General features: G+C 54.6%; 1 protein-coding gene across 4 annotated transcripts in view; it reads right to left on the bottom strand.

Annotated features, from left to right (window-relative positions):
• Positions 1 to 345: 345 nt before the first annotated feature.
• TSPAN4 (tetraspanin 4) overlaps positions 346 to 16,375 on the bottom strand; it is a 90,377-nt gene continuing 74,347 nt past the window's right edge. For all 4 annotated transcript variants that reach the window (XM_043972434.1, XM_043972433.1, XM_043972432.1 and 1 more), the window contains 4 exons: positions 7,341 to 7,442; positions 2,341 to 2,472; positions 1,910 to 1,993; positions 346 to 1,053 (listed from right to left, as the gene is read on the bottom strand). In XM_043972434.1, coding sequence (XP_043828369.1) covers positions 985 to 1,053; positions 1,910 to 1,993; positions 2,341 to 2,472; positions 7,341 to 7,442 — 387 coding nt within the window. In that variant the 3' untranslated portion in view covers positions 346 to 984. The remainder of the gene's footprint in view (positions 1,054 to 1,909; positions 1,994 to 2,340; positions 2,473 to 7,340; positions 7,443 to 16,375) is intronic.

The raw sequence follows: 16,375 nt of genomic DNA, 5'->3' as shown, positions 1-16,375 counted from the left end.
CCCTGGGACTTTGGCTACTGTCATTCCCCATCCAGTGACCATACACCTGGCTGAACTGCCTGTTCTCAGGACAGAAGGGGGAGGCTTGGCATCTGACTCAATGGGACCTCCTGGGCTAGGGAGGTCCAGGCCAGGCCAAAGCGGGCTCTGGGCAGACGTGTGGGTGGAGCTCTGCTGGGGGAGGTTAAAGTTTTTTTCTCTCGGATGGTCCCTCTCCAAATGAGAGTAAGGGAGAAAGCAAAGGGACACCAGACCCAAGGCTGGGGAGTCCTTTCTTGTCCACACCTGGCCTCTGGGACACAGCGACAGATGGACAGACAGACGGACACGCACCAGAAGGGCTGCTGTGCACTCACAACGGTTTACTGAAGTCAAGACACATCTGCAAACATAAAGTGGCTTCCTGGGTCTGTTGGGGGAGAGACCATGTTCCTGAGGGCCTCTGCAGCCTGGAGTCCAGCCTGGAATGTTAAATGGGAGCAGCCAAGGCTTCCCAGTGGGGCTTGCCAAGCAGCCCTGTCCCCCAAGGTGACAATGGATGGACAGGGGAGGGGCTGCTGTCCTTTCAGAGGCCCGGCCGGGCCGGTGCAGCTCATCCCACACCACCCCACTTCTCTGAGGGGCCGGAAGTCGGGCTCTTAAAGCTGGGGGCTCCCACATCTTGGGCAAACAAAAGGAGGGGGCAAGTGAGCCTTGACCCCATGGCATTTCCAGGAGAGACAGACCGACAGACAGGATGATAGACTGGTGCTTCAGGAGGGAACCCTGCCAAGGGCTTGGGGTCAGTCTGCAGCAGCGGGGACTGCTCCAGGAAGCCCAGGCACACACGGGACCTTGGGGTTCCCCTTTTCTACTTCCTCGGGCTCCAGGGGCCCCAGGATGAAGCCTTTTACAAGGGTAACTAATGGGGGTGAATGAACATGACGGAGATTGTCCCGTGTCCTTTGGAAGAGAAGCAGGGGTGGGCCGTGGCACGGCTCCGCTCTATGCGCAGTATGTGTCTGCTTTCGCCACTTGGCAATACATGGTCATGGCAAAGGTCAGGCCGAGGATCTGCAGGACACAGAGAAAGGTTGGTGGGGGGTGAGCGCTCCGCCTCCTCCTCCTCCTCCCTGGCTTCTCTGGCCGGCCCCCACACTGGGTACCTTCTTCCCCTCCTTTGTCCCCCTCCCCTTTTCAGCACTGTCTTCTGTTAGATTGTAAGCTTCTTGAGGGCAGGGCTTAGCACAGGTTCTGACTACTTAATACGCGTTTATTGACAGTTGACCTCCTGGGGAGCTCCCCCCTCCTCTCCTTCACACCACCCATTCATGAACTTATTCAGCGAGCATTCTCGCTGCCCAGGACCCCAGAAGGGCCGAGACAGTGGAGAGATCACCAGACAGGATGAGCCCCTGGGCTCTGGTCCCCACTTTGGGGGCTGACTCCCTGGTGGCCTTGGCAAGTCTTGGCCCCTCACTCAGACTTAGTTTCCCCATCTATCCTGTATGAGGGTTGGTCTCAGATCTCCAAGGGGCCTCCCAGCTCTTGAGCTCATGGTGCTCTAACTAGAGGAACTGAGGGAGGGAGGCAGGGCTTCTAATTTGAGGGAAGGGTTGTTGCCCTTCCATCATAGTTCCATGCTCCCAAAGGGGTCACAGGGGGCATAAACATGGGTGCAAGTGGCCTGTGTGCAGAGCAGCCGAGTGAGTCAGTTGTGAGGACCCTCCCTCACTAAGGCGGTTTCCCTCAGCTTGAGCACCACCCCCCCCTCCAGGGGATCTGCACAGAGGGTCACAGGAGATCCTTATCTAGCCCCAGCCCAGAGGAGGTGAAAGGTGACCCGGCCAAGATCACTCAGGGACCCTCCCCCGAACCCTGCTGCCTCTGAAGGAATGGCGGTGCCTGATGAGAGGCCCGGGCAGCTCACCTGGACCAGAGCTGTGCACAGCCCAAAGATGCCCACGGCCAGTAGGTTTTCCTGGAGCCACATCTTCACCGTCTCATAACAGGGCTGGAAAAAAAACACACTTCCAGTCAGTGCAGGCCTCCCAGATGCCCCTCAGTGGGGCGTGTCCTGTCTCTGGCTGTCCTGTGTCCTTAGGTGGCAGCCCAGAGCCCTTCCCTGAGAACCATAGGGTCCCTCCCTCCCAGGGATCTTCCAGGCATCACCTCTCCATGCCAGCCGCCTGCTCTCAGACTGTAAGTTTGTGGGCAGGAAACATTCCCAGAGTAACCACAGGCCCCTCTCCCACCATAAAGCCGACTGCCATTAAAGGGTGAGACTGCTAAGGGGCCCCTGGTGCCACGCTCACTGTGGAGACCCCTGGGGATGGCAGTGGGGGCTTGTCCTGGACTCACCGCTTTCCACCAGGTGCCTGGAGAGTGGAGCCCACAGCTCTCGCTGAACTCCAGACAGCAGGAGTCAGGCACCCTGGTGCTGTTGTACACCTCGAACCAGTCTGTATAGTTGGAGACCCCACAGCACCGAAACTGGAAGAGCAAAGAATGGGAGGGCCATGGGGTGAGAGGCACAGCCTCCACCCCACAGATGCAGGCACCCCCAAGGCAGTCCTGACTGCAGCCCACATAGGGGCTGCCTGACAGCCTCCCCCTACCAGAGCTATCCCCACACCCCCATACAGCCATAGGCAAGAGAGAACTTGGAAGGAAAACCCATAGGATAATTTTGATTTTTTCCAACATCAAATGTGTTGGTACAAACAAAACCAATGCAGCTAAAACTAGAAGAGCAGGAGGCAAATGGGGGGAGGGGGTTGCAGCAAGTTTCTCTGCTAAAGGTCTCATTTCTAAGATGTATAGGGCACTGAGTCAAATTTATAAGAATGAGGGCCATTCCCCAGTTGATTAAACAAATGATATGAACAAACAACGTTCTAAGGAAGAAATCCAAGTGATGAATAGGAAATATTAATGATATGAAATTCATTATATGAAAAATGCTCCAAATCACTAAGTGTAAAACAACTCTGAGATTCCATCTCACATTCATCAACTTTTTTGTCAACTTTTGGCAAAGTTAACAAAAAGGGGAAAATAACAAATTCTAGAGGGGCTGTGGGGAGACAGATACATTAATGTCCTGTTGGTGGAGCTGAGAACTGATCCAACCATTCTGTGAGAGCTATTAAATGGTGCCTACCCTTTGGGCTAAGGACACTGCTCCTAGATCTATAGCCCCAAAGAAAATGTTCTTAAACAGAAGAAAAAAAGACCAATATGTGCAAAAATATTGTAGCAACTTTTTTGTGGTGGTGAAGGGGGTGCCCACCCACCAGGGAATGGCTGAACAAGTTACATACGGTCTATGAATGTGATGCTGTACTATTGATCCATAAGAAATGATGAAGGGGATGACTTCAGAGAAACCTGGGAAGATTTACGTGAACTGAGATAGGGGAGGGAGCAGAACAATCTATAGGGTGACAACAACATGCTATAGACAAACAACTTTGAACGACATCAGAATTCTGATCAATGCATTGACCTTCCACAATTCCAGAGGTCTGAGGAAGAAACAAGTACTTCCCAACCAAGAGGTGGGAGGCTCAGGGTACAGAATGCAATGTGGGGATCTGTTCTGCTTGACTGTGCATATTTGTTACAAAGGTTTTGATTTTTTTTCTTTTTTGATGGAGAAAGGGACGTCGGGTTTTGTTCATTGAAAATAATTTATTTTTTAAAAATAAAGAGGGGGCAGCCAGGTGGCACAGTGGATAAAACATGAGCCCTAGGTTCAGGAGGACCTAAATTCAAATCCAGCTTCAGACACTTGACACTTACTAGCTGTGTGACCTTGGGCAAGTCACTTAATCTCAATTGCCTCAAAAAAACAAACAAAAAAGGGTAGTCCATTAGCTACCCCAAGTCCTTCCCACCCAGGAAAGTGTTCTGTAGCTTCTCCCACCCCCAAGAGCTGTGGCATTACGAGTCCCAGGTTCCTTCACTGGACATCTTGAAGGAGAAGCTGGATCCTTACTTCCTAGGAGCCTTGTCGATGAGACTAGGACTAAATGAATCAGAGATTCTGAACTTCAGAGTTGAATAGGACTTCCGAGAGGGGACAAGACAGAACCAGAGCTCTGTGACCCTAGGCAAGTCCCCTGGCCTCTCTGAACCCTGAGTCAGTCTAGGTCCAAGCAAAAGCCAACCCCCAGAGGATGTCTGGGGAGAACAAGAAGCCATCCTCTGTGACTCCGAGGAACTTCTCCCTCCACTGGCCTTAGCCCCTGAGAGTGTCTCCCCAGCCTAGCTCCTTCGTGGGACATAGAAGCTCATTCCCATGCCCTCGGGGAGATCGGACCCATTCATCTGAACCGTCAGCCTAGGGATGCAAAGGCTAAAAGGGAAACGGGGAGGGTCTGTGCCGCTGTCCACACTGGAGGTGCTGCCGCCGCCACTGCCGCCGCTACCCAGCGTCTGGAGGGAGGGGAGAGAACCCGGCTGGCTGGCCCGGTGACCGCCATCTTCCCCATCACTCAGCAGCAGCCAGACTGCCGGCGGGTCCCTGGCTCGGCGCCATCACAGAATGAGTCAAAGACAAATAGAGGGGGCCCCGTCCTTCCGCTTGTTTACGGCACTGCTGAAGATGAGTCGTTTCAGTCGCCCCCACCTCCCCGCACTGACATTCAGGAGGGAGGACGCCTGTGATGGATGGCAGACGCTCAGGCATCGCAGGCGGGGACCTTTGTGAAATTGCTTCCTCCCGACTCTTGGCTTCTCTCTTTTTCTGCTTCTAAATGGGGATGGGAGCACGTAGCAAGAGGAGATTGACATTGTGTCTCTGTAACACAGGCCTAGTATAGAGGAAGTGTTTGATAAAGGTTTTTTCATCCATCCATCCATTCATTCATTCATTAAACACACTTTGTTAGTTTTTTGGTTTTTGTTTTTTTGGTGAGGCAATTGGGGTTAAGTGACTTGCCCAGGGTCACACAGCTAGTAAGTGTCAAGTGTCTGAGACCGGATTTGAACTCAGGTCCTCCTGAATCCAGGGCTGGTGCTCTATCCACTGTGCCACCTAGCTGCCCCAATAAACAAACTTTGTAAACCCAGCATGAGATCAGCTAGGCCAGAGAGCAGCTCACCCAATATGGGTGGGGGGAATCTTTTATGTGTCATGGGGAAAATGGGGTAGGGGATTTGGGAAGGGGTAGGGGTTTGGAGTCCTTAGTAATTCCTCTTTAAAAAATTACACCTTCTTGCACACAAAAGCAGTTAGATAGTCGTTTATTTAGAGGAAGGGGAAGGGAAGGGAAACCATGAAAGAAATCCTTAGACTTCTCATGGGGAGAAAGGCATGGCACAGAGAGAGTGGCTCTGAGATACCGATCTCCTCAAGCAGGAGACAGGCAGGTACTTTTATAGAGGACTGATGGGGGTGACCATCCGACTGTGGAAAGTTCCCTTAGTGAAGGAGGACCATCCCCCATTAGTGGTGGCTGGGGGAATTGGTTAAGGGGTGGATCTCTCAAGACATCTCTCTCCTCAGGACACAAAGGAAGCAGCCACACCCAAACTTATCTCCCCAGGGTTGTGGGAGACTAGAATGAAGGGTGGAAGTCCCAAAGCTAGCTCAGTCAGATCTGGTTCCACTTATCTCTTTAGGTGTGTCTGTCCTTTGGTTTAGTTTCTCAAGGAGAAGGTTCTTTGATGTGCCCCAGAGAACTTCTGGGGTGCTATGGGCCCATAACATATGGATCTTTGGTTCCATGTGAGACCACTAGGCTCAGCATCTGGGTCAAGAGAGGTCATCCTGCCCTGGCCAGTCCTTCTCTGGACCTTGGGGTCAATTCGCAAACCAGGAGCACTCAGAGGAGAGCAATTGCAATGGGGGAGAGCCTGAAGATGAGATTAATGGGGATGGGGTGAAGGAAGAATGAGTGTTTAGGTTAGAGAAGAGAAGGCTCAGGGAGAAGGAAGTGACTAGCCTCAGTTGCTTGGCCCTGGTGTGGGGGGTGGGGAGGAAGGGGACACGAGTCTGGTTAGGAGCCAATCAGAGCATTGTATTGATGCTCTGGAGCCAATGGAGTTTACTGTGTGGTGCACTCACGTGTATGCCTGCATGTGTGTGTGTGTGTGTGTGTGTGTGTGTGTGTGTGTGTGTGTGTGTGTATACAGTCGTGTGGTCACGTGGTCACACTGTGCTTCCCCTGAGATCAAAGGACAGATATCTAAGGGAAGCACTGGCTGGAGGGGGAGGGACCTGAGGAAGGGGGACCAATGGGGAGGCTGCTAGAATAACCAGGTGAGAGGGGACCAGGGGCTGCAGAAAAGGGCTCAGGCGAGGAAGAAGAGGAGAGACTTGATCGCTGACTGCCTGTGTGGGGAGCGGAGAGGAGTTTGGGCTTTTCCAGAGAAGAGCAGATGGGCGTGTTTGTAGGGAGCATGGGGGGGGGTGATGAGAGAGGGGACCGGCTCCTGGGGAGACGGATGGAATGAGGTCGGGGTGTCTAGAGGGCCTGGCCTTGGCAGGGAGAAGTGCCCCTACCTATTCTGTGACAAGAGGAAGGGAAGAGCGCAGGTGGAAGGCGTCTGAGAAACGTGGATGGGGAGTAGGGAGCTCTCCCCTTCCAGGGAAGTGGGGGGCAAGGGCCTCAGCTGACAGGGCATGGAGAGGAGCAGCCATGGGGAGCTTGGGTGGGGGGGAGGTTTGGAGGAGCAACTAGGGAGGTGTAGATGACAAATCGTCACGTCTGTGGCCTGTGAGGAGAAGCAAAGGCGGCAGATGGTGGCGGGGACCAAGGCTGGGGCTTAGCAGGGGATGAAGGGCAGGGCTCTGGCCACCGGGACCTTTGTCTACTACCCCTATCACCCCTATCACTTAGCACAGGGCCTGGTATACAGCAGGTGCTTACTCAATGCTTGTTGACTTGACCAACTGATTCAGGTTAGAGGATTCTGAGGGATCATGAAGACAGAAAGGACCTTGGGAGAAACTGAGGCCCAGGGAGGACAGGTCACATAGTCAGAGTCAGAATTCCTCCCTCTTGTTCCATTATCAGAATAGTCACTAATATTTTGGCGGTATTGGGCTACGCGCTTTGCAAACATCATCTCATAAGAGCCATTGGTGCTCCCATTTTACACATGAGGAAACTGAGGCAGGCTGACAGAAGTGACTAGCCTAGGGTCACACCCTGTTATGCGTCTCAGGCAGAATCTGAATTCAGGACATCCTGACTGCAGGTTGGCGTGCCCCCCCCACCCCGTTTGTGTGAGTCCCTGTTACATCGAGCAGCAGGCCCCTCTCGTCCCCCCATGCCCACTGGAAGTCTCCTGAGAGCCAAGGACTCCCCTGACGGCGAGGGGAGCAGAGTGGGGGAGGGGATCCCACTTACATCTGTCTGAATGATGCTCCAAGCGTTGGTGAGGCCTATGTTGCCCTCGGTGCCATACAAGTGCAGCCCCTTCCTCAGGTCCCTCTGGGCGTATGTGTCAATCTGCAAAGGAAGCAAAGGGAAGAGCCTTACTGGGGAGTCTCAGCCCTGACCTGGGGCTCTGTAGGCAAGAAGGGCCCCGCCTGCCCCACCCTCTTGGGCAGCAGCACAAGCAGCTTGGGGGGGGCTCATGGGGCTGTTGGGACCTAGGAGCCCATCTGGTGCCACCCCCTTATGGGACAAATGAAGGAACAAGCATTTATTACACACCACATATATACATAACTACCTTCTGCCAAACTTTGAGCAATGTGCTATAGACCAAGACAGGCCCTGCACACAGGGAGTTTACACTCTAAGTAGGGGAGTCAATATCCATCCTCTATAAGGCTCAGCACCCCAAGGGTACAGGAGCAGTCTTTCAGCTGGACAAACTGGTCAGGCCTGGACAACCTTGGGACACAGCAGCATCTCACCCTCACCTCACACCAGGGCTGCCTATGTCCACAAACCTTCAGTGAGCCCTAAATTGAGGATTTGGGGGAGGGGGTGTGGCAGCCATTCCCCAAGGACAGCATGGGGAGGGATGGGGCTGGGGGAGAAGAGGCACTGGGGGCTCTGAGGTGGGAGGGGCCTTTCAGCCACCTGAGGATGAGAAGAATCAGCCTTGAAGGCCAAGCAAGATGTGTGTGTGGGGGGGAGAAGGTGGGGAGCCTGTCATATCAAAGTGATGAGCCTGTCGACAAGAAGAGCCAGGTTCGAATCCTGTCTTGTATATTTACTAGCTGTGTGACCCAGGCTCACATAGCTTAGCCTCAGTTTTTTCCTCTTTAAGATGGAGCTAAACCGAGCACTGACCTCACAGGCCTGTTGTGAGCTATTCTTAGTATTCTTAATCCTTTCTTTTTGTAAAATGGGCCTTTCCCACTCAGACAAATTCTCCCTTCCAGGGTTGGGAGGCTCCCATGAGCCCACTGGGATGGGAAGACCTGCACAAATGCCTTTTCTTGGGCCTGCCAGGGAAGATGCTAGCCAGGCCTCCCCACCGCCCTGAGCCGTGTGATTCCTGCAGGGGTGCCTCAGAAGCCATGGTCTGAAGAGTGACTGCAGCCTGGGGTGGGGACTGGCATCAGCTAGGAGGCAGGTCACACACACCCCCTCCCCCTGCTGATGCCCAGCCCCCAGAGTGTCTTCTGGGCAGCCCTAATGGAAGGTGTGAGCTACTGAATTCTTAATGACGGCTGCATCTGTAAAGCCCCTGAGAGTGTGTGATTGCATATTCAGATAGTCTAACAGCCAGGACACCAGGAGGATTCTGAGGGCTTGGCCCCACAGAGACCACCAGGCACAGGAGGCCCACAGACCCCGCAGCCTCCAGCCTACATCTGGCCAGGCTGAGCTGGGATAGATTTGACTGAGGGCATTGTGGGGAGGACAGGTAGCTGAAGCTGCCCGGCTCTGGTCTCCTTGGGCCTCCTCTGTCCCTGTGGATGCAGAGGAGGGAGAGGAGCCTGGGCTGGACGCTCGGCCGAGGGCAGCAATGCCCCCTGGGGGGGGTCTCTGACCTCTCCTGCCCCCTGCCCCCAAAGGTGATCTCTGCTAGTCAACAACAGCTTCATTTGCTTAAGGCACTTTCCTGGCAGGGGCTTTGGGGGCAGGAACAAGTGCTAAAAGAAGACTGAGTCTCCCAGGGGGTCAGAGCTTTGTCTGAGGTCACTCAGCTAGGAGGCAGGAGGCAGGATTGTGTGACCCCTTCTGCCCCCATGGCCCCGGGCATGCGGAGTGCCCAGGCTGGGAGCAGAGTCTGTCCTGCTTGAGGGCAAAGACAGATCCAGAGGCTCTGACACCAGGCATGGGGGTGCATGCCCCTGGCACTGCCAGGTCCCGCTCCGAGGAAGGTGCCCAGGGCCCTTGGCCAGCTCTGGCCCGGGCAGGGCTGCCCAGCACCACGCTGGCAGCAGATGTGCCCAGGGAGGCATCAGGCACAGGCTGGCCTGCCCCTCCCACCCACTTCCAGGATGGCTGCTGTTACCATGAGTCCCCTTCTTCCTGGCCCTTATAGGCGGGCTGCTGTCGGGGATGCTTCTGCCCACCCTGCCACTGGTGGGGGACACAAGGACTGAAGTCCCAGCGTGTCCAGGTCACTTGATGCTGCCTCAGCGCTTCCCACTGGGCCCTGGGTAAGGGAGCAGGCCATGGAGGGAGAGCACAGGACGAGCCTGGCCACCGGACCCCACCCAGGAGGAGAAGAAGGGCCCGAGTTCAAAGCTGACCCTCAGAAAATCCCTTGTCCACGGGCCTCAGTCTGCTCCTCTGTAGAATGGGGTGAGGGTGGACAAAGGGCCTCAGAGCCCATCATACTAAATGAGCTCAGACAGCCACTTCTCCACCCAAGACCAGGGAAGGGGAAGGGGGTGGAGCAGGTGCAGGGCAGTGGTTGGTGGCCTTCCCCGCCCCTGCCCCCCAACATCTTTCAGGCAAAGGCTGGATGCTCACTGGCTGGCCCAGAGACACGTGTGGGGCCTGGTCACACCCAAGGGCCAGGAAATTCTCTTTGGGGGCAGTGGGAAAGAAGTCAGCTCACTGGAGGTTCCTCCATCTTCTTGGCTTCCGAGAACTTTGCTCTGACAGGACACCCCTTCTTCCCACAGAGCCCCCGACATGTCCCTTAATGGTGGGCCCACACAAGAGTGAGGGGTGGGGCAGGCCACTCATGGCTAAACAGCTACAAGAGACACAGGTCAGAGTGCTGGGCCGGGAAGACCTCCCAAAGACCTGAGTTAAAATCCACCTCAGGTCCTCTGGGCTAAGAGCACTTGCTTTCCAGGCTTCTTGGGAGGCTCCAACGAGATGACATTTGTAAAGTACTGCATCAATGTGTGCGCTTATGATCGCTAATCTGAGGGCCCTCTGGTTGCTCAGGAGGGGAGGAGGCCTTGGGGTCCCCTCACATTCACAGGAAGGGGCAGGGGCTGAGTCCCAAGACCTCCACCATCGGTTCTGCCTGTGCCCTGAGCCCTCACAGTGGCTGATCTGGGGCCCACATGTCTCCCCCCCTGCCCCCCCATGCCACCACCCGCTACCTCAAACAGAAGGAGCCAGCTGGATGTCTCCCCCCACACCCACAGTGAATGAGCTGCTCAGGAATCCCTGAGGGGAAAGCCCGGCTCAGACACAAGCACCCCCCAGTGGGCAGGGGAGGGAGAAGAAAGGACAAGGCCAGGGCAGCCCATCCGTCCAGGGTCAGTCCTGAGCACCTCTGTTGAAGGGGAGGGGATATGAAGAGCCCTGCCCTCAGGGGGCTCCCAGTCAGGTCAGGAGAGCTCAGAGCACTGTGGGATGGTGGGACCCCTAGAGTCTACACAAGGGTCCCCGTGGGCCTGCCGCCTGAGGTTCTGTTGGCCCAGTGAATTTTCATCTGGTTCTGCCCACGTTAGGAGGTGTTTGACACCCCTGGGGTGGACACCAGGTTGCTTTGGAGGGGAAGGAGGGGCCAAGGGGGGCATCACTCCCAGGTGGGAAAGTCAGGAAAGGAAGAGTTTGAGGGGGCCTTTGAAGGCTGGGGAGAGGTTGGAGAAGCAGAGAGGAGGGAAGAAGGAAAGGGTGGGGGCACACTGTGAGCGAAGGCTGGGCAATGGGAAAGGACACAGCAGGTCAAGAGACCAAGGAAAGAAGAGACTCCTCAGTGGAGGAAGAAATGCCCGTTGGGGAAGCTCCAGAGATTCTGGTGGGTGGGCAAGACTGTGTTGGGACTTGGGGCTTCCCTCCCTGGACTCCAGCTGGGCCAGTGCCTGGGTCATTCCCACAGGCAGCCACACCATGAAGCCCTGGGGCATCAGGCTGGGTGTGGGGTGTTGTGTGGACCATCTCTGGCCTCCACCAGGCTCCAGGAGCCGCTCCGGAGGACAGGAGAACCAGGCAGGCCTGCCTCTAGAACTCTCACTTTGAGAAGCTCCCTGCGGTAGTGCTGCCCGCCCAGCCCTGTCCCTGCCCTGGCTCCTCCAAAGTCCTGCCCCCAGAACACAAGCATGCACACATGCACATGTACATATACACATGCACATGTGAGCACACATGTACTCATGCACACATATGTGAGCAATGCACAGTGGATCATGTACACAGCAGAGCACATGTGAGTGCACAGGTGTATGCAGCACACACATGCACACACTAAACACAATGCATGCCTATACACACATGTTAGCATATGCACGGTGCACCACACATGAGTGCACATGTGTACACAGCACACATATCCACACACAATAAACGCATGCACATGTGAGCACGTGTGAGCACATGGAGCATGTGCACAGTGCACCATATACACAACACAGAGCATACGTGAGTGAACATGTATACACAGCACACATAAACACATGCATGCCCACACGTGCAACAGCAGATACACATGCATGCATGCATGCACACAGCACACACATGCACAGGACCTGGCACATGGGGAAAACAGTAACTGGCTGTGGGTGTGCTGACTAGTCACTGGCCTCCCAGGGCACCCACAGGGGCTCGGCTGAGCCCAAGCAGCCTCCCTTGAGCCAGCCCTGAGAGTGAGGCAGCTGGAAGTGGGGATCGGCTAGGGCTACAGAGGCTCAGGTGAGGTCTCCTTGGCCCAGAGAGGCCTCGGTTTCCTTCTGCTCCAACATCTGCAGATGCAAAATTAAAGCTGAGGGAGGCCTGGCCCCAGGGGAACTGTCGTCTTAGAGCCTCATCGTCCTGCCTCCTCCCTGGGCAAAAGCGGGGTGGGAGGAAGCATCCCAGCAAGGGATCAGCCTAAAGCTGCTGCTGGTGGTGCAGAGAGCTCTGGATCCCAGGACTTCATCATGAGACCATCATTAGAGGCAGCCAGGGCATCGTGATAAAGCGCTGGGCCTGGAGTCAGGAAGCCCTGGCTTCAAATCCAGCCTCACACACTTAATAGCTGTGAGCAAGTCACTTCACCACGGCCTGCCTCAGTCTTCTCAACTGTAAAATGGGAATCATGATAGCACTGACTTCCCAGGGTTGTTGTGAGGATCAAATGAGCTCAAATCATAAATGCTAGTGATTATTATGTTAATTATAATAATTAACACAAGCTAATGGTCCAACCGTAAGGTTTGAGCCACAAGCTGTCTGTGTATTCTCCTCCATCCTATTCTCTTATACTTGTCTTTCTTTTTTCTTTGTCTCTATTTGAGTAGATTTGTTTCTGACACTGTTCCCCTTAATCTATCCTCCCTCTTATTCCTCCTCCCTTTCTAATTCCTTATTGGGTAAAATGAATTTCTGTACCCAGCTGTATGTGTGCGTGTGTGAGTGCATGTGCTTGTGTGCACGTGTGTGCATGTGTACATGTGTGTGTGTTCTTCCCTTCTCTGGCCAGTTTAGATGAGAGTGAGGCTCATGTGACTCACTTTCCTGACCCCCCCCACCCACTCCTCCTTCCTCTTATAAATTCTTCCTTGCACGTTCCACTTCGGTGAGATCATTTCCCCCACTCTTCCTCTCCCTTCCTCCCCTCCCCCAGTGTGATGGTCCCCCTTCCCCTCCCTTCCATTCTAGCATGACAGCATCTCCCCCAGGCTCCTCATCTCATTAGACTTCCTCTAAGACCACCCATGATGACAAAGTTCTGAGGGGCTATATGTATCATCTCCCCATATAAGTAGGCAAACTCTTCAACCTTGGCTGGTCCCTTGTGATTTCTTACTCGTGTTTGCCTTTCTGATCCTCCTTAATTCTAGCACATAGTGATGATTAATGGCGATGATAATGATCATCTCCCAGGAGGAGCAAGCTCAGCTTTGTTGAGGTGGGGGCTCCCAGCAAGGGGCAGTCATTCCCCCAGTCTGAGATTCTGGGATCCCATGACCTGAGGGTGGCCCAGGCCTACAGCATGGCCATACGAGTCACTTCATTTCTCTGGCCTCGGCTTTTTCACCTGTAAAATGGGGGGGGGGATACACCAGGCCCTTTTGCTGGGGTGACAGCAAGGGAAGCTAGCCTGTTCTGTGAATGGGTGAAGGGATCGGAGGGTCTGGATTTCCTCAGCCTGTGGAGCTTAAAGTTTCCTTTGGCCCCAGGCACAGCCAGGAAAGAGGAGAACTCTTCCCCAAGAAAAGTCAGGCAGGTGCTTTGGGGCCACTGGTGTGGGGAGCAGGAGGGTGGGGGTCACTGCAGGGGAGCGGGGGCTCTACTGCTTGCCCACAGACAGAAGAAAAGCCATCCATCCCCAATGCACCAGCCACTAGCTCCCAGAAGCCCGGGTGACCCACTAGACAGGCATTTTTCTGAAGGTCGATGTACTGACCAGTACCAGCCCTTCCCGCCTCTGCTTTGTTCCCTAACACTCCACCAGGCTGGATGTGGGTTTTGCCTCCCCTGCCCCTGGGATCTCATCTGGCCAGGACAGGCTGCGAAGAGCCAGGTGCTGAGGGAAGCAGAAACTGGGGACCCACAGGCAGGGTTCTAGGGACCCCAAGCCAGAACAATCAGCCCACCCCTAGAAAAGAGAGTCTAGCAGGTGTCTGGGAACCCAATGACATGCACACACCAACGGAGCCTCAGAGAACAAGGGAAGCAGCGATAGGAGTTACTTCCACACTGCTTCCCTTCTCATTTGCACAGCTCATTGTCTCGGGTGCTTTTCTTGGGCCCACACAGATTCTGGAGAAAAGAGCCCAGTTTCACCACATCCTTTCTGTGCCCCCCCCCCCCCCTTCAGTGACAGGAGTTCCTTAGTCCCTGCCTGGTGCTTGTTGGTGCTCAGATCAGCACCGCCCAGCATGGACAGCTCCCAAGAGCGCCTAGCCCTTGGCCCTCCTTCACTGTCCAGCCTCTCCCCAGGTCCAGGTCGCTGGCTCCAACGATGACCTGTCCTGGTCCTGCTCCCACCTGACCAAACACTCTCTATGGGAGTTCCCCAAAACTCCCTGTGGGGCCCGCTAGCCCCTCCCTAAGTGATCTCACCAACTTCCCAGCATTTAATGAGGGTTTCTGTGCAGACGATTCCCATATCCATACATTTCTCTCCTGAGTTCCAGTCCTTCAAGGATGAATTATTCTTATTTTGGAGGCGGGGCAATGAGAGTTAAGTGACTTGTCCAAGGTCACACAGCTAGTTACAGTCTAGTGTCTGAGGCTGGATTTGAATTCAGGTCCTCCTGAATCCAGGGCCAGTGCTTTATCCACTGTGCCACCTAGCTGCCCCTGAATTAAAAGTGTATAAAGTCCTTACAACTCACAAAACATCAGAGTAAACACTGGGGGCCTAATAGACAAGAAGGAATGGGTGTACATACAACAATATGAAAGGAAGAGGGCTAGAGGGGACAGAACATTGAGTGTGGAGTCAGAAAGACCCGGATTTGAATCCTGCCTTAGGTTCTTATTGGCTGTGTGACCCTGGTAAGTCACTTTGACCCTGCCCCTCTCAGTTCCCTCATCTGTAAAAGGAGGATCTTGGACCTGGTGGGATTTACAGTCCCACCCAGCTCTGCATCTTCACAGAACACACGAAGAATCAAGGGAAGGTCCTGCGAGAACCAAGTCCTCACATCTGAGGGAGGGGACTCAGAATTCAGGGTTGTAGAGAAGGAGGCATTGAAGCTGAGCCTTGAAGAAAACTCTAAGGGGCAGAGGGGAGGGGGCAGCAAAGGCAGGGGCTGTAGCACAAATGGAGAGGAGGGCAGTGTAAGAAGAGGCACTGATAGGAAGGGGCCTGGCAGGGAAGGGGGTTAAACACCAGGGAACTTTGCATTTGATCCTCCAGGTGACAGGAAGACACTGGAGTTTATTATGGATGGGGGGGTAGGATATGATTGAATCTGTGCTTTAGGGAAGTCCCTTGGCGGGGGCGGGGGGGGGGTTGGAGTGGGGCAGGCAGACCCCCCAGCAGCCGCTGCAGTCGTCCAGGTGATGGTGAGATGAGGCCCTACCCAGGGGAGTGGGGGGGGTGGGCTCAGAGGAGAGGAGGGGGTGGACTGGGAAGATGATGCAGAGGCGACATCACCAGCCTCGGCCACAGCCTGGACCAGGGTTGGGGAAGAGTGGGGAGCCCGGGGTGGGGGGGAGCCTGGGGGCTGGTAGCTGTCTCCCCTCACTTGTTCATCCCTTTGACCATTACAGGGTGTCATTGTGAATTGGAGTGAATTAAAGCCGTCACATCAGCCTCACTCTCTCTTCCAGACTCACTCAAGTCCAACCTCCCCTCTTATCCATTTGACCATTCCTCGGTGTCCTTTGCTGGCCCTTGGTCCACATGTCCCCCAAGGCTCTGCCCTGGTCTCTGCTACTTCCCTCAGTGATCTCAGCCCCTAGAGATAGCCGGGGACGGGGCACGATGCCCACTGCACTAATCTGGAGTCAGGAAACCCTGAGTTCAAATCCAACTTCAGACACTTACTAGCTGGGTGACCTTGGGCAAGTCACTTAGCCTGTTATTTTAACTGAAAAATGAGGCTAACAGCAACACTCCTCACAGGGCTGTTATGAGTTTGAAATGAGATAATACTTGTAAATTGCTTAGCACACTGCATGGCGCACACTGCATGCTTGTGAATGCTTGCTCCCATGGATGCAGAGGATTCCCGGACCTCCATTGTCAAATCTCCCATGTCTCTCAGACTTTTCATTCAGGATGTCCAAAAGGCATCTTGAGCCTGACCTGTCCAAACTGGACTTGTCCCTTTGCCCCAAGTCCTCCCCTCTTCAAATGTCCCAGTTGATGGTGGCCAAAGCTACCTTGGTCCTCCCAGGCACTAGGCTCACCTCCCTCCCCGCCGCACCCTCTCTCTCTCTCTCTCTCTCACCACACGAACCCCCCCATTTCCTTCTCTCCACTGACAGTTACTCCCCTGCTGCCCAACCTGCACACAGATGCCAGTGTCCTGACTCTCCCCCCACCCCAGTCTGGCTGTGCTGCTCCCTTACCCAATCCACTCCCTCCAGGATCTATACCACACACTCCACACATGCAACATACCAAACACACA

This window comes from Dromiciops gliroides, chromosome 6 (assembly GCF_019393635.1).
Source record: "Dromiciops gliroides isolate mDroGli1 chromosome 6, mDroGli1.pri, whole genome shotgun sequence".
In the NCBI taxonomy this organism is placed as follows: Eukaryota; Metazoa; Chordata; class Mammalia; order Microbiotheria; family Microbiotheriidae; genus Dromiciops; species Dromiciops gliroides.
This window is presented reverse-complemented; position numbering and strand designations above follow the sequence as displayed.